Consider the following 22752-nt stretch of genomic DNA (forward strand, 5'->3'; position numbering starts at 1 on the left):
GGGGATCAACCTCAGCTCCACCCAGACCTTCTTCCAGTCTGAAACAACACATATTTCGGGATTTTGATGGATTTTGAAAACGTTGAGGTCTTTGTGTTCCAGTCCGTACCCTGTTTATTATTCCCTATCCCCTGTACCTCAATATTGGCGGGGTTAATGAGGAAATGTGATGTATCAAATCTTCCAAGTTTACACAAAGAAAAAAAAAAAAAGGTAAGGCCCTTGATACCCTAGCCTGGAACCAGTAAGAAGTAACTGATTGCCCTAATACGAGAATTTCTTGTACCTGATAGTTCTAAGGAGTAGAATGGCTGAAATTACTTCAAGTCGAGAGTATAATCCGGAGATTACGAGGAGCCAATGATTTCTTTTTTAGATTTTCTGTACATTGTATATCTATCTGGGTTTATATTTCCTAATAAAATCTTACATGTAGAACATTTTCTCCTTGCATCGGCTAATTGCATATTCATTCGACAAACGAGGCCTCTTTTTATTTCCGGACTCGTGGTATGCGAACTTGTTATATGCTGTTTTCCTTCAAGCGAACGCATACTCTGTACATGCTTAGTTCACTGTAGATCTTCTTGTAGCTACATAGTTTTGATGTAAGTGCCCGTGTCCAACTTCATGGTCCTCTCAGGGGGATTATTCTACTGATCTCAGTTTGGAGTTTGAATAAGCAATACCATTATCCAGCTAGATTGACAGAAGACTTGAATAGAAGATCTAACCATTTCTCGCTCTCGCGAAGGAGCTCCACAACGCTTATAGTTGAGAGATAACACCAAAAGTTTCCAATGGGGATATTAATTAGGGAGACTATGCAAAATGAAGAGTCACATCGGATGATTTCCCCCTCCACTCTAGATATATATATATATATATATATCAATAATCTATCAATGTATCATCAAATCCACCCACCCTTTTCACTATCCCCCCTCTTCCCAGCCTTAACTTTTGTCAGTGTCAACTTCCTCCCAACGCCCCTCCCGAGCACACCATCAAGCGGAACAACATCATCTTCAACCGATGTCCTCCTCGAATTCGAATCCTTCTCAAGACTAAGTAACACCTCAACCGCATCCCGGTCCTCAATGACCTTTGGGTGTCGTTGTGCAAAGTACCGCGCATACTTGTACAACGACCAGTAGCAACTAACCACATTGATGAAGGTTAACACAATCTTGTAGAATGTGTAGTAGAACAACAGCACTTTCCAGTCGATGCGCTCTTTCTTTAATCGGAGGTGGATCTCATTAAAGATTATTACGTTGAGGATATACATCCCGATCGTGACGCCGAGTAACATTCCGCAGAATGAGGGTCGGACTATAAATGAGATTGGGAGGATGAAGGGAGCGAAGAGATAGATGAGGGTTTCGTAGACCTTTTTAGGGTTAGGGTTAGCTCATATAAATGATCAAAGGATGGGATGTCTGTACCTCTTGAAAAACACATAACTTCGCACCGAATTCCCACCAACCCAACTTCCAGCTAGTCAAAATATATTTCAAATCGTAGTATACACCAACGACGAAGAAGAAGTTCCACCGCTTAAACCGTTGTTGGAGTACAGTCATCTCGCCGAACCCACCACGACTACCACCAGAACCACTGTAAAACACAGAAGCTGGCGTCTCTGTTTCAACAAAGACCTGTGAACACATAGTGATACGTCCACCCAAACGTCGACATGCATCACCGAAGAACCAATCCTCTGATACGGAGAACCCGGGATGTTCATGGAAGGTCTGTTTGAGAAACTCGATATTCCAGAGCGAGATAGCTCCGTGGGGGAATGTAGCACTTCCAAATTTCCCGAAAAAAGCACGCTGGATACCGGACATTTTGTACTCGAGGTCTTGGGCTTGTTGACAGGATGTTCCCTTTGAGGAATTGGGACCGACACTTTTGATTGTATATCCAAGACATTTGACGGTATTTTTGAGTCTGTCGCTGACAATTGGGAAGTTTGGAGGTAGGAGGCAGTCATCGTCAATTAAGAGAGCGTTTTCGAAGTCTCTGGCTGCGTGGCTGCCGACGAACTGTGCTACAATCTTTGAACCGATGGGTACCCAGAGGTGGTTTACCCCGTAGGGTTTGCAAATTTCTTCTGTGTTGTCGAGGGGAGTTTTGGAGTTGCCATTTGCTATGACGAAGATGTTTTCTTTGGGGAAGATTTTTAAGGCAGCTTCGAGGGTTGCACCGATGATTGCTGCTGATTTATAGCAGGGGATAAGGAGAGCGGTTGAGTTTACCTTGGACATGTTGCTTTCCAGGTCTGGGGATTGTGATTCAGAGTTCAGGGGAGGAGGATCCTTCTCGAAGAGGATCATCAGAGGACAAAATGCATACCTTATTTCGTTAGGACAAGAAGTTCAGCATCTCGAGATGACAGATGATACTTACAGTGCAGCCAGACCAATGATAATTGCGTATCCTCCTTCGATAACGAACTTGGTTCGGACAAGATAGTACATCCACCAGACAGCACCTTTCCAAAGTGGCATACCAACAAGGACAAAGTAGACGAATAGAACGAGGAATGCATAGATACTGTATTCAAACAATAACCGCACCCAGTACTTTCGTTGGATGGCAACGCCTCTTAATTTAGCCTTTTCATAGACTTCTTGCAGGCTGCTCTGCTCGCTGCTGATTGTCTGAGAGTTGACTTTGCTGAGTGGTTGGCGATTGAGGAATGCATTCTGAACTGGCGTTATTGGTTCTTTTTCAGGGATTGGAGAGGCGGGCTCGAATGTGGCAGGCTTTGCAAAGTAGTCGAAGGTATCTGAATCAAAATGGGTATTAGCTCATTGATATATATATAAGATGTTGACATCAATGTTTGGTATAATCTTTCGTTGTATTTCTACATAGATACGGGATATCAATTTCATACCTTGAAAAGCAGGAGGATCACTGCGTCCACGAGATCGAATTGCAGACTTTGGTCTTGCCACTGCTCGCAAAGCCGAAAGACTCACTGGACGATTGGAAGAGGTGCGAGGCTCTGTAAGTGCTATACGATTGTTATCGGGGAGAGATTGTTCCCATCGAGCCAATTCCCAGGGTGAGTTGAATCTGGCAGTTGTGAGGAGTTCTTTGGGAATGAAGACATCTTCCACAATGGATTTTCTGTTGTCTTCGGCCATGAGGAATATATATCCAATTCGTAATCATCAAGGGTATAGTGGAATAAATGGGCAACAACCCGAGATTACTAGTAAAAGAGGGAATATTTCGCTACGAATGGGGATTCGAGGGTGCTTCTTTTATTTAGAATAACTCAAGATCTCTTTCGAGGAAATCCTCTTGTCCAAGATTGTGGGCCGAGGATGTCTCCATTTGTGAGACTAGATCTGATGGGGCATACTAGTATAGCTGGAGCCCGAGAGAACTTGGAAAGGAAATGAGGATGCAGAATCATCATTATTCTAGACCTAGGGTTTAGTTACTACAAGTATCGTGGTATAATACAGCATAACCTTGCCATGGTCTTTGTGTTCATGTACAACATACTGTATCTCTTTTCGAGATGCATGAACCATTAGCATGAGAAGGTGAAGAGCGAGAAAGCGAGAAAGCGAGAAAGCATAAATATGGAGATGGCTAAGAAGATCTTCCAAATATTCCCATGTGGGTACATATCGAGATCTCTGCTTTAGGCCTGTGGACCATGGATCAACTGAATCATCGACTTCACCTAAGTTTTCATATAGTCCACGGTTCTTATAAAGTAGCTGCTTATGGTGTAGAACGAGACTTAACAACACACGGAGTACAATAACATAGTAACTCAATGCAAACCTCTTATTCTTTATTTGCTCGGACAAGTTGCGCAGTGGAGTACGCTCTCAAGGTTTTCAGCTCCGAAAGATCGTAATGATCGTCATTGTTTCTTTCCTAGGTGAGGTAAGGCTGTCTTGCTGGCTGTAGTTAGGTGGGGAATTTATGGAAGACCAACTGCCGTACGGAGTATATGGTGCTTTAACAGCCTAACACTTTTGGTATAACATATACATAACAATTTTCTATATAAAAAAAAAAAGAAAAGAAAAAGAAAAGAAAACTCAAAAGAACCTTAGAACCTTGGAAATTTTTTTAGAACCTTCCAAGGAACTTCCAAAGGAAATTCCAAGGTTGTTTCACCGGTTGAGTTTCGGGCCGAGAAATTCCAAAGTTCCAAGGTTTTCAGCCCCAAACCTTCGATTTACGCCTATTTCTTTTAGATACGAACCTTGGAAGTATAAGAAAAATTACATTGTTCTTAGACCTCCAGTTTAGAAATCTACTCCAAAAAGTTCTAGCCCTCCTTACCGAACTTGACACAATATGTCATTGACAACCAAAAAAAAAAAACGATACAAAAAAACAGGATAAACTGGAACATAGTAAGATTAGAAGGGATATAAGTATCCAATTCGAGTCCATGAAATTACGTAGCCTGTACCTGACCCAAGGTTGAGATTTTCATTTTTCTAGAGAGATGTGGATCTACATGATCTAGAACATATAATCTTATACAACATAGAACTAGATCGGACCTTTCTCCTAAAGAAATTTGCTTGGAAAATGATAAGAGAGGTATATTAACTAAATAAATCACAGGGCCACAACTAGCAGTAAAAGCAAAGGAAACAAACAGCGAATGACTGAAGCCACGAATGGACCTGTCTCAACACAGAGTCATGGCCACGAGGAACACACTCAAGCGGCAATCGGTTTCTCTGAATTGGATTGCGAGTTTTGTGTCTTATTTCTTGAGAGAGTAATTTTGTATCCAGGTGCAATTGAACACCATCAGCTGTGGTGATACTTGCTTGCCGTGTAGAGATCTTGGTTAACTAAGAACACATGCTCAAGTCCCTGTGATGGTTGCAGCAGACAATGCCGTCGGTAGAGGACATATGGCATCAGCGAGGAGAGCTATCCACTAATTTGATCAGAAGATGACCAGGGAGAGACATAGGCATTGACCCCGCCAGAATAAGACGTTGCTGGCAGTGAGTCGCCAAAGTGGAGACGTTTCGAATACGTGCGAATCAAAGAATGATTCATTTTCACTTCTTCTTTTCTTCACCAAAGCAAGCTGTTTCAGCTAATGGTTGGGGAACACGCAGCTTCTAGTTTCCCCAATTTGTCCGGCTTGCCAAAACGATCAAGAGTTCTTGTGCCCGAAGCACACGGATGAACTTTGCCGAATATCTGCTTTCCAATGGATAAGGAGCTTCTTTAGCTTCTTTGCTGACTTATCCGGGTCTTCACTGTTAGCCTTGGTAAGATAATCGTGGGGTTAGTTCTTGGATTTGATGTTCCAGCTGATGTCTTTGTAAACAAGCTGTGCTCCGTCCTTGTAGCATTTCTTGCAGGAACCCTCGGTGCTCCCGTTGATAAGCCGCGAGTGAGACCTTCTTCCCCTCCAAATATCTCATAGTTCCCGTCCCGGTAGCCGTGCAGAAGCTGGCGAGCTGTACCACCGAAACTTTTGGAAAAGCAGGCAGAACCTAAGAATCACAAGTGTTAGTCTAGCCTAGTCTCCAGAATATCGACTCCAAGTACTCACAGCTCAACATGTTCGCGGGATCGAATTGCAACTAGCATTTGATGTGATTGGACAAATCACATGCTTGTTTGCTATGACCAGTAAAATAACAGCCTCGGTCGCTGGATGGGTATTCTTGTCGCGAAACCGGAGAAATAAGTTATCTCCGTCAGACAAAAACATGTAGCTTGCGCACAACCAGTCCCACTGGAACCCATCGAGGAGGAACGTGACTAGTACTCCCCCCACAGTCTGTTAGCTGCTAGGGTCGATAGGACCAGAGACTTGTTTACTAGGGATTGCCGATGTACTGCTATAGACATGTACCTATACAAAACAGACATCGTCCACCCCAGAAGTAGTTGCCTCATCCACTGTATAGTCAAATTGTTGGTGGGCCAGTAGATCGAGAATGCTGATGGCCACCCAAGCTGCCATGGGACTCTGTGGCCACATTAGGGAAATGCAACCAAGTCCAAGGGACAAGATGAAATGGAAAATGGTGTAGCGAGCATTCCTGGCCCATGGATTGTCTTCATTGATATATTCGCTTCGTATCCAGGTGCTATAATCGCAAGGGGGAAGAACCAAGGTGGAAAAACCCAGCCCTAACTAAGGAAGGACACCATATTTGATTTGTCCTCTCCTGTCAGAGTAAAACAGTTAGCAACTGATGATCTTAAAAGAAACGGGAACAAAGACGATACATACTTCGAAGATATTGGGAGATGGCCTTTACCATTCTCTGTGCTCTTGGTGTCTCATGACCTGTAGCTCTATCAAGTTTGACTCAACTCTGATAGGCTATTGTTTTAAATCAAAACCATGCAGCTAAACAGCAGTGGAGTATATTCAACCATACCCCGACACCCGCCAGCAACAGGGTTGTTGCACCGGGATATGCCAACACCCGGAATCCCAACACTGAAATGCTGTGCAACTGATATTATATAACTGACCATGGCAGAGGAATGACAGGAGGAAGGTTTGAGAAGAGGAAAAGGGGGAAATTTATGGTCTGGGGGGTCTTCCGGAATTCCAGAAGGCGCCGTAACTGCGACGACAAGGCCTGTCACATCGGTGCCTGGGCTAGCTGCATACATTATGTGTATTCATAGGAAGGATTTGCCGTTGAATCAATCATACCTAGGTAAAACAAGAATAGAAAGTAATCAAGATAATCAAGGTACCAATGCATACATTATCATTACGCCAGTCTATATCCCCCAGTTGAGACAACTCCCACTAAATCAAAAACAGGGTATAAACATCCCAGAACAAGGTTTGCCCTTTCACAATGCATTAAGAACCTGCTGCATAGCAAACGTATTGGAATCCTCGCGACGTGAGACATAAGCCCGCACCTCCTGAACACTCAACTTACCCTCTTGGGTAGCATTGCGTCCCGAGCCCGCTGGTCCACTAGTTGTGCCACTGGCAGCACCACCGCGGATTCGTTCACGGAGAGCCTCAGACCCAATCACGAATAGGCTGCCCACTTCCAGTAGTACGTCCAGCGCGCCACCGGGGCCTTTAGTCTCTTCGTCGATGTCCCAGGATTTGAAGAGGTCTGCATATTGTGTCATGTCTTTGGTTACCATTAGCCCACCAGGTCCGCTGACGGAGAACCGTTTGAAGTGTTCGAGAAGAAGGCTGCGGACTCCAAGTGCTATCTCGGTCAGCACTTGACGCACGTTGGCGCCGCTGGATGGGAGGGAGCTACGCGCGATGTTGTGGAGGCGGGTTAGAAATGAGGTGATTGATGCACACGTCTATTGGGATTAGTAGGATTTTTTTTGGAATGGTATTCGGATGGACCGTACTGGAGTTTGTAGCATCTCTAACCATGCAGTGTTATCACTTTCCCTGGGTCGGAAGTCGTTCTTCTTCTGGTTAGATAGCAATCTGCTAACCCAAGCAAATGTGGCGTCAATGGTTTTCTGCTCGATACTGTTGATTTTGTCCTCGATGCGCGAGGTGGTTTGACTGGTGCGCTTCTCCATATCCCGGCGAGTGGTGATGCTTGCAGCTGATAGAGGGAGAAGGACTGCATGGATGCACATCACCATCAATGTGGTAATGCTAATCGTAGTGCGGGCTGAGAAGAGGTAGGAGAAGTCGGGCTCGACCTTAGCGGATTCTTGCGACGTAGCCGCTTCCAGAGCGGCATCTAGACAGACATCCACATATCCTTCTCCCATCGCGAGGAGAAGCAGGTTGAGCAAGGCGGAGACATCTTTGGGTGTGTCGCTATTGACACTGAGCTCCAGTCCGCGGCCCACAGCTTCAGCCAGCCACTTCAGCATCCGCTTAGCGTCGCTGAGATTAGGTTGCCCATCTTCTTCTGTGAGCTTGATTTCGGTCAATCGAGTTGTCTCCAGTGTATCGCCTATCTTGGCTACACTGAGTAGAACTTTTCGCTGGATAGGTGAAAGCTCTGGTGAGTCCAACCGGCTAATAAATGCATCGCGTGTAGTCGAAAGGAGCTCTGATCCAGCCCGGGATAATGATGCCATGAAAGTTGTTGCCGCCTTCTTGCGGCGAGCATGGTAGGAGGTGAACCTGAACAGGATCGCATTGAAAAGTTCTTCTAGTGTCCGCTTCTCGCGTTCGATGTAAGACGATCCGACAAAATAAGGAACAAAAAGCTCCTCTAGCTGCTGGTCAAGCAGCACAGCTGTCTGAGAAGAAACGGGCTCTGGATGCTCGGTCAAACCATGCGACTTTAAATCTTCAATCAAAGCACTGATATAGCCACGGGAGCTTTGTAGACAACGGAGGAATGCTAGTGACGATACACCAGCCGCTTTCTCCAGCACCATTTCCAACCGTTGCTGGATAGATTGTTGGAAGACTCGCTGTAAGAACTTGCCCAGGACTTGTTCATAGTAGGGGAAGGCCCGCCGAATAATAGCTGACTCTTCCTGAACCACAACTTTGACTTCATCGATCAACGACTGGAGGCTGGATTCAACACCAGGAAGCTCGGCATCTGGATCTGCCAGTTTCTCCCATGACTCTGGATCCCCACCAACCTCCTCGGTTACCAGCTGGCTGCGTTCAATAAAGAACTGATGCTGGTTGACGAATAAGGCGATAACACTCGCGCCGCTATTGAAGTCCAGCAACACAGTCGCGCAATCCTTCATACCGTCAAAGTTAGCCTTGCGGTAGAACTCGTCAAACTGCTTCAGCAAATCCTTCTCCAGCGTCTCGGAGAACTTCTCAATTATCTCCCGCGTATTCCGCCGCGGGGTGCTACTCTCGCTGAGATCCTCAGACGAAGAGCTATTCCCGTATCCACCATTCGCGCCATTCGAGTGAGCTCGAAGTTCCTGCCAGCTCTGCGGATCCAGCCGTTGACTAATGCGCAGTAGTTGACGCGCAATGTGTGCGGAGCGCACCTTGGCCTCTCCCGTGCCAGATCGTCGCAGGCCCTCTAATAGTGAGATCTCGCCTCGGTTGCACACACCGTCCCAGCATTGGATGAGGAAATGGGCGTCCAGAGCTCGTCGTCGCTGTCGGTCTAGCTCCTCTAGGCGCTTTCCTGTCTCGACTGCCATGTTCCCCGTCCCAGCTGGATTCTCGCGGCCGGGCGCGTTTAGAGACGTATCAAGCTGTTGAAAGTTTTCGATGGTGTGGCGGAGCTTCTGACCCAGGGTGGTAAGGTTTTGACCATGCTGCGCCTCTGCACGTCGTACCGCTGCTGAGAGTTCATTCTCGCGGAGCTCGAGGTCTCCGGAGAGCTCGCTCAGGCGACGTTGGGCGCTTTCGAAGGTGCGAATGAGGGGTTTGGGATCGAAGGGTTGGTTGGCGGCAGCGGTACCAGCTAGCGAGCGACGATTGGAGATGGCAGTGTCGGAGAGACCTTCAATGAATTCCTTGACAATGAAGTCCCGACTGGAGAAGTCCTCGAGGGTGAAACTGGGGCCTTGAGGGAACACGGTGCGGGCGGAGTTGGTCGTTATGGATGCATTGTCCATCATGATAGCAGGGCAGACATTGGCTGCCTGTAGAGCTAGAAAATTCTCTCTCTTCCTTCTGGTTGGAGTAATTGAGAAAGGAATCCGGGGAAAGCTGCGGGAGAGATGGGATGGTTGAGGGGAGGTTTACTGCCACGCACATATTCTATAGACATCACTATATCAATTCTATATCAATTGTATATCAATTGTATATAAATTGTATATAATAACACTGTATATCTGATATTTGATTAGATATTGGGAATAATCTCTATACATTACATACTAAATACTATTCTATCTACTCTTTCACATGAAAAAAGCAAAGGACTAGGCAGCACAAGATATTTGGCCAAAACCGAACATCCACACTCCACTTCCCTCCTTCATCACCCACGACAATGGTGTCCCAACGAGATCGTGAGATTCTGCGCGACGATTTACGTGCTCGCGGTACAAAACTCAGCGTAGCAGAACGCGAAGCCTTGCTCAAGAACTATCTCCCAGACCCTGCCGAGCTAGGTCAGAAACCAGAATCGACTGTCAGCGAGCGTAAGACACCGCGCAAAACGCCCATTCGCACATTTCTCAAGTCGCAAACCCACTATCTCACCTATGCATTGACTCATATCATCTTCGGTATTGTCGTGCGTCTTCTGCAGGCGTACCATGCCGTTGTCGATCGCATTTTCGCAATCGTCTATCACCACCACCGTACACCGGAGCTGATTCGGAAAGATGTGAAGAATCTCAAACGCTTACCGCAGCATCTGAGTACAATTCTCACCTTGCGGAAGGAAGATGATTCTCTCGCGGTCTTGATGGATGAGGTTGCTGAATTGGCAGCCTGGAGTTCGTGCTCGGGAATTCCGCAGCTCAGTATATACGAGAAGTCTGGTATGAATAACCTCTCTACTATTTAGGAGTACGATATAATACTAACCGCTCTTCAGGCGTCCTTAAATCCTGCATTCCAGCTCTCCATCAAATAATCACCACCAAACTCGCCTCCTACTACGGCACCCATAGTCACCAACCAAACCTCCAACTCTACGCCCCTCACCATCCAGTCCACCGCAGTACACCCATCACAACAAACCCGACCCTGACAATCCTACTTCTTTCCTCAACGGACGGCCGTGAGACCCTCGTCGACCTAACTAAGACCCTAGCAGAGATGAGCCAGAATGGCAGGCTCTCACCGGAAGATATCACGCCGGAACTGGTTGACGCGGAGATCAGTGAAATCACGACACAGCCACTGTCTATGGATCCCACGTTGTCAAATACGGTTCTCAAACCGGAGCCAGATCTGTTGCTTGTTTTTGGACCGTTCCTTAAGCTTGATGGGTATCCACCGTGGCAGCTGAGGCTGACGGAGATGTATTGTACTGGTGGGCGCAGTCATGGACTTAGTGGAGATGGAGAGGCGGTCGAGTATCAGGGCTATATGCGTGGCCTTTGGCACTTTGCTGGGGCGCAGATGAGGTTCGGTAGGTAGGATAGGAGGTGTCGATATATTGAGATTGGGAAGTAGATGAGATTTTGATAGAGCAGTTTCTTAATTCTGGCTATACCCTTACCATATTCTACTATGTATGTCCTATGGTCTTGATTTTTTTTAGCATGGCATTCAATGTTCAATGTTTCTGTGGCCTACAGTGTTACATATATGTACAAAGATAGTCCGGATATTAGTATACAACATATGGGACTAGGCTTTTTGATATACTGTCTTTACCCCTACTTTAACTTTTATAAAGAGTAGATTAGTATATAAAGAGTTGAAGTATACAATGTTTTAATACCATTATGCTATATGCTAGAAACAAAACACTTTGTAAAAAAGAATAGAAAGATCCATAATTCGCCATGCATATCCAATATAAATGCCAAAAAAAAATATCCACCTCAATCCCAGCCAGTCCTTCCAGTCCAGTCCCAATATCAAACTCCGAAAAAGAGCCACTCCACACCAAAAGGAGCAGCAGAAACAACCCTGACGTTGTAATGAATGTTATACCATAGTTTCATGTGTCATTCTGTCATATCCACCCCCAACCCTCACCCAGTCATATGCTCATGCCGCATATCATCCAAAGCCCAACCAGACGGAATAGTGGCTGCAGCCCACGAGCCAGCACCACGCACGCAGTCAAGACAACGTACAATCTCTGCCCCAGTCTCGGTGACTTCCTCCACAGCACAGCCGGAACAGATTTTCCTCCTCGGCGCCTCGCTGGCATCGTAGTTGGCGTCGTCAATTGAGCCCACACGCATATGCATATGCATGTCTGGATCTTCTGGTAGACCGAATGCCCCACCGCAGGATGAGCTGTCGCATTGTCGGAGACAGATGAAACATGCTCTTTCGTGGCACAGATCACAGTCTGCGTAGGCGTCCAGGACTTGGCGGGTTGTTGGGCGCCGGTGGCAGATGTGACAGGGGCGAAGGGCAGAGGGGGAGGCTGATTGCTGAGTTGGGTAATGGAGGGGTACGAGGGTTTTTGGAGAGACCGGGGGTGAATATGGGTCTTGGTTTGGTGTGCCGTACACGTTTGGGGAGAGGTGGCTTGAGGATTGTTGGTGTTGGTGTTGGTGTTGGTGTTGATGTTGATGCTGGGATGGGAGTGTAAGATATGGGCTTTGCACATGTCGGCGTTTGCGAGGGAGGCAGCGTGGTCGAAATGAGATGTCTGTCCCGTCTGGGTGTCGTGATAGAGGCAGTGAGCAGCTACTGTCATATTCGGGCCGATCGACTCGGCATGATGGGACATATGTTGCTCTAGTGATCATATTAGTCTATCTGTCACCCCGCCGAAGGGAACATAGTCAAACTTACGGACATGCTAGAGTCCTTGGCTCCTCAAGATCTCGCTTGCGCTTCTTCCATGCCGTTATCGAGTCGGCTTGCTCGGGCGGAAAGCCTGGCATTGGTGATATTCCGTATTCCAAGCCAATTTAGATGTTTTTTATGGTCTAGAAGCGTAAGGAAACCTCGGGGTAAATCTTCAAGTGAAGTGAAGCTGACGAGGAAACCAAACAAACGAAAGCCTAGCCGGGCGGTGTGCGATAGGAGATTGTTATCGTCACATGTCTTGGCGATTGAGGGATTATATTGATCGAGTCTCGTATAAGCTGCTCGAGTTTTTTTTTTTATTATCTATATACAAAGCTGACGGGAGAAGTCAGAAAAATAATATGGTCATACCAAAAATCCTTTATTCTTTTTCCCGAGTTGGAGAGGCAACACCATCTAGACGAGCTTGGATAGTTTTCTCGTCAAAACGCCCACTGTCACCCACATAGTTGCGAAGAACCTCATAGGTCATAAGGCGCCGAGGTGCTTTTCGACCTGTCATCAACTCAAACTGAGCAATGCCCTGTTCGGTAACATTCTCCAATCCGTCAGACAAGACCCAAGGCCGTCCAGTCTCGTTACGGACTCGGCGCATTTGTCGTAGAAGTGGTGTATCGAGGGGTTTATACGCCAACTATATTCAATTAGTACGTGTGACAAGAAAAAAATGTATCCCGGGGGAAAGCTCACCTCAAGTATCACACCCCCTGTGGGACTCCCAAGCCATTGCTCCGGCATCTCAAAGTTCGCCGGTGGTTCATCACGGTCTGGATCAGCTGGCACACAAGACGCAACAAGACTAGGCTGAGCAGCATCCGCGGGCCAATCTTCACTCAGCGACTGCAAGACACAAACAACCTCAGCCGAATCTACCTGCGATGATGCCCAGGAGTTGAAATGGCGTGCGACTTCCTCGGCACGTGACTGCGTGCGGTTGTAGATGAAGATCTTCCGACACCCAAGTCGGAGCATAGCATAGATGGCGGCCCGCGCCATGCCACCCGCACCAATGACTAGGCCTGTTGTTTTTGCGCTGATCGCGTTACGTGGCGAGAGGTGTCGCCTGATGCACGTCATTATACCGACCCAGTCGGTATTTTCACCGTACCAGCCCAGCACCCGCCCTGCTTGGTTGCGTCGGCTGGCTTGTTCTTGGAGTGGGAACATTGTTCCATCTGCATGTCCGCGGAGCGGCATGATTGTGTTGATTGCCCCAATGGCATCGGCGTGTCGGCTTTTCGAGGCGAGCTTTTGATATACCTGTACACGCCATGGTTGCACGACGCTGGATCCCCCAAAGTGTGGATCCCGGCCCAGTCGGTCTAGGACTGCGAGAGAGGGTGATTCTGGGATGCTGTAACTGTGGCCCATACCGCAGTGTGCATGCGCGGCATTGTGCATGGCCGGGGATAGACTGTAGGCGACATTCTCCCCACAGATGTAGAACTTGAGCGGATCGAGCGTGTAGCTTTGGAATAGTGCGCGGACAGCATCGCGAGAGGTTATTTGCGGGTCGAAATTATTCTCTGCGGACCGGGTGATGGCTGGATGTGTTACTGCAGTGAGGATCGAGTTGAACACTTGTGAGGTGCGGCCCAGGGCACCAATATTATAGGCAATGAGGGGGGGATGATCCCCGGGGAGTGATCGGATTTTATTGCAGAACTCAATCACAGCGGCATTGTCCTCGCGCTTTGTTGTGACTCGGAGGAGGCGGACGAGCTGACAGCCGAGCTTTTCAGCTTCATTATAGATGGCAACGCAGCCCGTGCTATCCCATGTAGTAGGGGAAGATGGTTCAAAGACCTGCTGGCCGATGATCTTAGTATTCCCACGACCCCCGATAGTCCCAGCCAGCCGGGATCGGTCTTGAGTCAGGTCTACAACAAGATATTCCACACCCAGGCGTAGACCGTGCTCGAGAATATCAAAGTAAGGCTGAGAGGAAGAGGTGGCTAGTTCTGGGGAGCCGATGCCAGTGGAGGAGGTGTCAATGGAAAGAATCACAGGCGTCCGCGCATTTCGACGCAGGACAGAGACCTGTTTACTGACAGTGGCTGCCATGTCTGGGCCCCAGCGATCGACACATAACTCGATGGCATCTCCACCGGACTCAAGCTCAGTCAGGTTGACATTGTCAGCGATTAGATCTGAAGATCGCACGAAGATGGCATGGGTAAAAGAGCGCAGTTCTGGCGGGGTCTCTAGCAGAACGAACGGCGAGTCATAGCTCGAATAATTCACATCGAGCCCAGTAATGAATTGCACAAACCGCGTAAAATCCTCTTTCACCTCTTGTAACTTGAAAGAATAATCTGCAAACCGGCGATCCGGGCTCCCATCGTCTGACGCACGCGTCCGATCTTCAAGATTATAGAATTCGAAATTGGAACACGTCCGATGCATCGGGTCGCCCTCCCGGAACAACCGTACTGCCTGGTCTTCTAAACCGAGCAGTTGCTGAATGCGATCAATATCGCGCAGTAGATGGACTACTGGGTTGGAACGGGCATAGAGACGCAGATGATCCTGCACAGGTCGCGTCAGACTGGCCAGTCCACACTCCATGACACAGCCCGTGCGGTGGTTATCCAGCATCGACTTCAGGACCTCGATGTCCCGGCGCTGGAACTCCTGACTGCCATACCGCTTGAGGTATTCCTGTCGCGTGACACCCGCGGTTTCCCGGAAGTAGTGGTCTTCAGTAATAAAGCGTCGCTTCAGCGCGGTCGCGGCGACGAAGCCAAGCGAGCGCTTGCCGCATCCACGGATGCCGATCAGGACAAGTGATGCATTGGGAGCAAAGGTGCGAGGGGCAGACTCGGGACGAAACGTGGGAGAGGATTCCTTAGTGGCATATACGGAGATGTCGGACTTGCCGTCGGGCGTGGGAATGGAGGGTTTAGAATTAAGCATGTTGAGCGATGAATCAATTGGGGGGGGGGGGGGGGGGTGGGGGGAGGGTGGTGGGTGTGTGGGGGGGTTGGACTGAGTTGGGTGTGTGGGGCTATGTCGAGCGGCGCGCCATGATCAAATGCACTCAAGGCATAAAATCGCATACATAGAAATGCAAGATGTTGGAAAGACTCATATGGACAAAGTCTGGAATCTTGACAATACCCCTAAAGTTCCTCCGAATGAGAAACTGGGAATTGCCGGCCACATTTGTCTCCGGCAAAAGGCTTTTCCACTTTCCATCTCATCTCACCATTTTCTCTCAAATCACTGTACTTTCGTACATTCCTATATTTTTGGAATTACTACATTCTTCCCATTTATATGAACTAACCTCTCGTGTTTTCATTTCACTGCCAAGGGAAAGCTAAAACCATCTTAAGGATATTCTCAAGGCTTGAATGGGATCCTAATAGAATCCTCGAACTAACAGCCAGGCCGTTTTTTTCTATAGAGAGGAATATTGTCATGTGACTCCTTTTTCCCTTGTAGTCTCCTTTCTTTTTGCACCCTTGAAGGCGTTTTTGAATTTTATATTCTGGATAGAGCCGTCTAAGAGGAGGTCCAGGTAAGAATTAAATGGTCGTTGAAACTATACAAATATTAATACTATGTATAGTCTTGTTGGACTCTTTGAAATCATCTACCAAGCGAAACATGGTAAATGAGAGCAACGGCCCATCATCCTATCTTCTTCCACTCCGACTATGGATTGGCAAGAAACTTTTTGGAGCTGACAGACTCGGATCGAAAGGAGTCCAAATCAGCACTAATAGAATGATCAAAGGGCCCTGTCCTATATCGGAGCTAGAAGCCATGAGATATGTCGCTGAGCATACATCAATTCCTGTCCCTAAAGTCTTCAACACCTACTTTTACGATAATAGACTCTATATTGAAATGGAGTATATTTATGGAATGAGCCTCCAGACAGCATGGAACTGTGGTCACCTATCGCAAGATCAGAAGAAGTACATTATGAACCAGGTTTCGGGCTATATTAGCCAGCTTCGGAGATTAGAACCTCCGCAAGAAGGAATAGTTGCATCGACAAATTTCTGTCAGGCCTTAGATCACCGACTTGGATGTTGGGCTTTTGGGCCGTTCAAGAGCCATGAAGGGTTCCACACATACCTTCCAGCAGATATCCCCGCGGAAGTATTCGGTCCAGAGGTCGCTGAGTGTCACTCCCGTCATTATCGAACTTGCTTTACACACGCAGATCTCGCCCCTCGAAATATCATGGTGGATAATGGGAAGGTCTCTGCGATCATTGATTGGGAATTTGGTGGCTGGTACCCGGAATATTGGGAGTATACTAAGCTCCACTACTGTCCGATCGATCAACCGGAATGGTATAATGGGTTGGACAATGTTTTGGAGAAAAGATATGACGATGAGCTTAGAGCAGAACAAATCCTTCGGAGACGCCTGAATGATCCACAACTTTTTTTGGCAAGGGAGGGAACATTTGATCCCGGGTCTTGTATGATAATATCGAGACTGAGATACTGAGATCTATACGATCGTTTCTATACCCCAGAGTCCTAATTTCCTAATCGGGTTAAGCGTCATCGGCTTCGGGTGTACATCGGATGCCTTGATGCCTTGATGCCTCATTAACACCCTTAACTCACGTTAAAAGATACAATAGTTGGCCGCACAAGTGGACTTGGGATGTGTTTTTTTCAGTAGTCTGTGCTTAGTAGTCTCAGATATCATTATGTTTAGATGTACCAGTCTTATAAGTCGATAGGCCAAAAATGGATTGGAAAAGGCTTTGTTCAAACGACTTTTCTATGTATAACCTGAGATATCTATTAGAACTTCTACATATATAGAATAAGTTCAATATATCCAAATCAACGATCTCGGAACATTATGTGGGATATCTGTGGGGGTGGAGATCCCCCCGATAATTCCAAGTTCACATCCCGAACTTCACCTCCGAGATTCTTCCTCGGCCTGCCTATCTGTGACTTTTGCCGTAAAGGCTAGTTTGATTAGAGCTCCTCCACTTTTCTATTCGCGGGGGTTACTCTTTTTCGACCTCCATTTCGAGTCTCGGCCTGTTATACGGCGCGACTTGGATTACTTTCAACCTTCCGCAGTTCACCCAACTCCAAATTGCGACAGAGTTCGTTGGTCCCCTTGTTTTTCTCTACATGGCGTGTCACCTGCACTCGTAACCCCTCTCCATGGATGAGGGATCAGATAAGGCCCCTCGGCGCAAGAGGGTCTCCCGAGCTTGCGATCGCTGTCGCAGTAAGAAGGTGAGTCGCGTCCCGCTATGCTCTTTTCTCATATCTCTTACCGGCCTAGTCTAACATATCGATGGTCATAGGATAAATGCGACGGTATCCGTCCCACTTGTTCTGCCTGTCAGGTATCGGGCCAATCCTGCTCCTACGATCCCCATGCGAAGAAACGCGGTCTCCCCGAGGGCTACGTCCGTGGCTTGGAAAAACTGTGGGCGCTGTCGATCTGCAACATTGAAGGGTTTGAGGATACCATGCTGGCCATGCTAGGAAATAACTCCGAGTCCACCGGTCGTCGCGAGAAATTGATGTCCGTGTGGTCAGATGATAGTGCCTCGGAGACTTTACACGAATCTTGGAAAACGAGTCGGCTGTTCGGTGCGCTGGAGAAAATGCTCTCTAATTCCGATGCGCCAGGGCCCGTGAGTGGGAAGCGAACGCGTAATCCACAAGATGATGGCCCCGATGGTCAATGGGGGTTCCGAGTAGCCCACACTTCCACCCCGCTCGGTCCGGGTGCGCCGCGTGTAATTGAGCCCTTTGCCGCATCGCCGGGTGTAAAGCGGGCTCGATTGTCAAAAGAGTCGGATGGTCGAGGTATTGCTGGACCCAATCCTCATGCGCTGCAATTGCCACCTCAGACGTCGCAGCTGCTCGACATGTACTTTGCGGTCACGCATTCATGGTTCCCCATCGTCGCTAAGCATAACATTCTCCGCGCTTCCTACCTTTACGCCAACGGCCCTATCTCTGTTGCCACAACTTCGCCTGGGTCTGGCGATCACGCCGCCCTGTGGGCAATCCTAAGTTACACTATCACTCAGTCGCGAACAAATTTCCGGGTTGGTCCCGCTGGAACAATTCCTCTGGCGAAGGAATACTATGCCGTCTCGCGAAATCTCATCCCCACGGAGAAAGAGCGCTATGAGCCCGGTCATATTCAGGCATTGTTGCTGCTAACCTTGGTGAACATGGGTCTCGAAGATTGGACCGCGGCTTGGCTATTGAGCGGCCAAGCAGTGCGCATGGCGATTGCTATGGGACTTGGAACTGTGTCGGACAGCCGGCGGTCTGATGAACCTAAACAAGGCAAGGCGGTATTCTTAGGGTGCTTTGTAGTTGATTCATTGCTCTCTTTCCGTCTTTCACGGAGCCCTTCCATGCCTCCAAGCGACCTCGCTGCGGTGGGCCTTTTGGAGGAGGATGGACTGGAGGAGTGGAACTCCTGGGTGGATGTTTTACCACCCACTGGCGCTCCGCAAGGCAGCAAGAACTCACCGCGCCGAGGACCACTCCTGGCCCTCAGCTGTTTCAACCGCTTGGTTGAGTTGGCGAGCGTTCTCAATAAGATTTCCCGTCACATGTCTTCGGGATACAGTATGGCGGCCTTTGCGCAGCAATTGGTTATGGAGCTTAAGCAATGGGATGATTGCCTACCTCTGGGATGCCGCCTGATTGGACCGGAAAGCATCTATCCAGAACGCCATTCAGCTTTACTTCCCCATCAAAGTTACCTAGGCCTGACCTATGTGGCCACCCTGCTTTGGCTCTATCTACAATTGATATCGGGTGAGCAGGGATTGCACCGCTCACAGCGCCCAGCCACAGAGGGGGCCAAGAAGCTCCTCTATCGAGGGCTCTCTATGGTCACCCAACACTTAGAAAACTTCTCCATGTGCGGTCTTCCACCGCTATTTGAGCTAAGTCTTCGCACAATTGCGGAGCAAGCGTTTAGACTTAGGACTACTGCCGACTCATCCGACACCTTCCCCTTCGTCAGGTGGGCAGAAGAGTTCCGACTGAAAACGGCAGCTTTCAATTCCACATGGCCAGCCTACGGTTCTTTAGTTTCCACCATGGAGAGGTGGCATCACCCCAACGATGTTGTTGGGGGGCCGTCCGCTTTCCCCGGGGCAGCTGGCCATTCATTTACGGGTGCATCTATGGCAGGCTCCATGCAACCCCTAGTAGGAGCTCGCAGCCAACCCCAAAATGGCGAAGTAAATTACACCTCTGCTATCCTTGGCATTAGCATGCCAGCCGATGGGCAATCTTTGACCCCCAAAGATACAGTAATGGAAAACACAGATCTCGGCATGATGGACGTGTCACTACACCACTCAAGGGAAATCCAGTCAGTTCTACCGGATAAGATTACTCCACGCAGTGGAGCAGATTCCACGTATGGAGCCACACAACATCAACAACCGCAACCTCAAACTCCCGACTCGGCAACCTCGAACCCAATGAGGCCTGGAAGCATTGCTCCCACCGGTGACATCGACGCCATCTTTAAAGACCTCGCATACCTGGATACCACTGAATGGTCTACGAACCGCGAGGCAGGTTTAAAAGACTTCGGCTTTTTGGACGATAGCACATTCCAGGCTTTCTGTCATGACCCAGATCGCTTGGGCGGATCACAGCCATTGGTTCATCCACCTTCGATAGCGGACATATGGCCGCCGCCTGGGTTCTTCCCAGAGACTTTCCAGGAGGTTCCCGAAGAGTCTATGGGTGGCTGAGAGATCTTGATATGATCTCGCCAGCTATCCTTTATAAACCATGCCATCATGTTATACTCCATCTTCCTTGAAAGTTCATCAGCCGTGGGCATCTCGCTGGTCTCCGGAGATCTCTATAGATGTCACATACTTCCAGACACATTAACCGTCTAAATGAGACCACGATGATCTGTTTGGCCACATAATAGCGATCGTCACGATCGCTAAGTCCAATGCTTAGTATTAAATCGTCCATGAACATCATCTCGGCGGCACACACTCCTGTCACACCCTCAGTGCAGGAAGACTCTTATCCGTCCCCCAAGAGACTGGATGCCAAAATATGTACATTATACCCGCGCTGTAGGATATTATCGAGTCTAGCGCATTTACACAAGTGCAGTAGCTGAAGCTACGCTACGAATAAAAGATCTCATCGAATAGACATTTTCTATACAACACTTGACGTATTGCTATTCTATCTCTATTCAATCCCCCAATCACTTCCCTACCAAACATTCCCAGCTGTCTGCTCCCTTCCCAACTTCTTAACATTAACATTCCTCCAAAACCAAGTACAAAGAATACAAAGCGGTACAAAACACACTCCAACAATCGCCATTTTCCTTTGAAGATCAGCATAAGCTCCAACAATAGCATCTCGCTCCGCAGTTCCATCCGCGTACGACATCTGCTTCACCAAATCCGCAAATATACTCGCCGAAAGATGCTTACTTTCCTGCGGCAGCCGGTTGTACAACTCCTTCTCGAGGATATTATTCCACATCCCGCCAGCAATGGCAGCTCCTACCGCCGCTCCGATAGACCCAAATAATCCCCAGACCGCGTTCACAACCGCAATCTCTTGGTGGGTTACCGTAGCCATTATCGCTAATTGTCCGCACACAGTGAACAGGCAGCTGCCGAGGCCAACGAGGATTTGGATCATTGTGAGTATACCCACGTGTGTGTCTGGTGCGCGGAACGGGACCAGGAGTGCCGTCCCTAGGAGGAAGATCGGGATTCCGGCCATGGCGGTCCATTTAAAGTCGCCGGTCCAGCTTATCACACTAGGAGGATATTTGTTAAATTTGGGATACATAGATGGTATGCATGTGAGCTTGTGGGGTGTGCTTACAGGCCGAAGATGGGACTGAAGATGAAAGATGTCAGGGAGAAAGCATTGAGCACGTAGTTGGCTGTCGTGATATCGAGTCTGTTGACGACTTGTAGATACGAGCCGAAGTAGCTGTTCCAGGTACTGGTTTGTGGGTGTTAGTATGTCACTAGCTTTGGTGATCATGGTAGGAATGGATTGGCACTCACAAGCAGGAGACGAACATTACGCCGTATAGCATGCAAGAGCCGATTATCGTGGGCTCTTTCAGATACTTCCACGGGAGGAATTGCACCGGTGAACAGTATCGCTCCCAGATGTAGAATGCAGGCACGCAAGCTACGCCAAGGACTTCCATCGCGATGATGTATCCTGTCGCCCACCCCTTGGGCCCGTAAGAGGCAATGCTAAATGGGATCAGGATTAGGGAAAATGCGGCTGTGATCAAGATGATCCCGATAACTAGGTAAATTACATATTAATCACATATCAAATGCAAAAAAAAAAAAATGGGCTATACATGGGAATAGATACATACCATCAAATTCGACGAGATAATGAATGATAGTCTGCCACCAGACACGTCCAGAATGAGTCTTCTCAAGAACACCGCTCTTCTCGGCCCGACGTTGCATAAATAGCATCACCGCAGCGACAGGTATACAAACTCCAACCTGCATGATAGCAAACGAACCGAATGCCCAATGGAAGTCGAGATTGGTGTAGAATAGCGTGGCAATCTCCGGGCCCGCGAAGGTACTAGCAATACCGGGTGTACCGTTCAGGCCAAGCATGAGCATCCTGTTCTTGAGCGAGGTCATATCTGCCAGCATGATGTCCACAACATAGGTTAGACCGATGTGGCCTACCCAATATAAAGTATGTGCCGCTGTGTACATCTCCATACTTGTGCATGTAGCTTTCATGATTAAACCGATCGTGACGAGAAGAAGCATGATTAGGAATCCCTCCACGCGACCCCAGATGTCGATAATCTTGGCTAGTGTTAACTTTGAGGAGCCACCCAGAATGGTTGAGACAACGCTGACAACTGTCAACAGGCCGTGTTTGTGAAATGAGGACGTTATGTAGGGGTTCAATGAGCTTTCGACTGAGCTTAGGAGTGCATCTACGAATGACACGAGGTAGAGTCTATATTTCGATGGGACGTTAGTCTTACTCTCTATTCTATGAGAGGGGTGAAGGGGGGGGGGGGGGGGTAAGAAGGGGTTGGGTTCTGGTTTGTTTGGTGTTTGCATGTTTGGTGGGGTGTGGGTAAGAAGGGAGTTGTGACTCGAGATACAAACTCACAGAATGAACATGAGAATGAGTGTTTTAGTCGACCATGCCGATGTAATGGCTCTTACTCGCTGCACACCACCCTGAAACTCGCTTGAGTCTCGATGAGACAAACTTGCCTTGTCATCGGGGGTTTCGACGTCCTGGATTCCGAATCCTATCATTTTCTCAGCATCATGGCTAGTACTAGTCGGTGCGACCTGATCGGACACGGTTGTCTTTTCCATAGTAGAATAGAGACAA

The 22752-nt window shown here is 48.2% G+C and overlaps 6 protein-coding genes across 6 annotated transcripts; 2 read left to right on the top strand and 4 right to left on the bottom strand.

Annotated features, from left to right (window-relative positions):
- Nucleotides 1-913: 913 nt before the first annotated feature.
- PGRI_090760 (uncharacterized protein) lies at nucleotides 914-3161 on the bottom strand (the record flags this gene model as incomplete). The annotated part of the gene is made up of 4 exons (XM_040796789.1): nucleotides 914-1393; nucleotides 1449-2361; nucleotides 2416-2797; nucleotides 2909-3161. The coding sequence occupies 4 exons, from the start codon at nucleotides 3159-3161 to the stop codon at nucleotides 914-916; spliced, it is 2028 nt and encodes a 675-aa protein (XP_040650219.1).
- A 3682-nt stretch (nucleotides 3162-6843) lies between these two features.
- On the bottom strand, nucleotides 6844-9534 carry PGRI_090770 (exocyst subunit SEC10; the record flags this gene model as incomplete). The annotated part of the gene is made up of 2 exons (XM_040796790.1): nucleotides 6844-7323; nucleotides 7375-9534. 2 exons carry the CDS (start codon nucleotides 9532-9534, stop codon nucleotides 6844-6846), a joined length of 2640 nt encoding a protein of 879 aa, XP_040650220.1.
- Nucleotides 9535-9917: 383 nt separating this feature from the next.
- On the top strand, nucleotides 9918-11017 carry PGRI_090780 (ditrans,polycis-polyprenyl diphosphate synthase; the record flags this gene model as incomplete). The annotated part of the gene is made up of 2 exons (XM_040796791.1): nucleotides 9918-10413; nucleotides 10470-11017. The coding sequence occupies 2 exons, from the start codon at nucleotides 9918-9920 to the stop codon at nucleotides 11015-11017; spliced, it is 1044 nt and encodes a 347-aa protein (XP_040650221.1).
- Nucleotides 11018-12737: 1720 nt separating this feature from the next.
- On the bottom strand, nucleotides 12738-15292 carry PGRI_090790 (repressor protein; the record flags this gene model as incomplete). The annotated part of the gene is made up of 2 exons (XM_040796792.1): nucleotides 12738-13010; nucleotides 13067-15292. 2 exons carry the CDS (start codon nucleotides 15290-15292, stop codon nucleotides 12738-12740), a joined length of 2499 nt encoding a protein of 832 aa, XP_040650222.1.
- A 2237-nt stretch (nucleotides 15293-17529) lies between these two features.
- On the top strand, nucleotides 17530-20114 carry PGRI_090800 (putative C6 transcription factor; the record flags this gene model as incomplete). Its single annotated transcript, XM_040796793.1, has 2 exons — nucleotides 17530-17604; nucleotides 17676-20114. The coding sequence occupies 2 exons, from the start codon at nucleotides 17530-17532 to the stop codon at nucleotides 20112-20114; spliced, it is 2514 nt and encodes an 837-aa protein (XP_040650223.1).
- A 487-nt stretch (nucleotides 20115-20601) lies between these two features.
- PGRI_090810 (Major facilitator superfamily domain, general substrate transporter) lies at nucleotides 20602-22736 on the bottom strand (the record flags this gene model as incomplete). Its single annotated transcript, XM_040796794.1, has 5 exons — nucleotides 20602-21163; nucleotides 21232-21354; nucleotides 21420-21672; nucleotides 21749-22362; nucleotides 22522-22736. The coding sequence occupies 5 exons, from the start codon at nucleotides 22734-22736 to the stop codon at nucleotides 20602-20604; spliced, it is 1767 nt and encodes a 588-aa protein (XP_040650224.1).
- Between the last annotated feature and the right edge of the window lie 16 nt (nucleotides 22737-22752).

This window comes from Penicillium griseofulvum (assembly GCF_001561935.1).
Source record: "Penicillium griseofulvum strain PG3 chromosome Unknown contig_12, whole genome shotgun sequence".
NCBI classification, from domain to species: Eukaryota; Fungi; Ascomycota; class Eurotiomycetes; order Eurotiales; family Aspergillaceae; genus Penicillium; species Penicillium griseofulvum.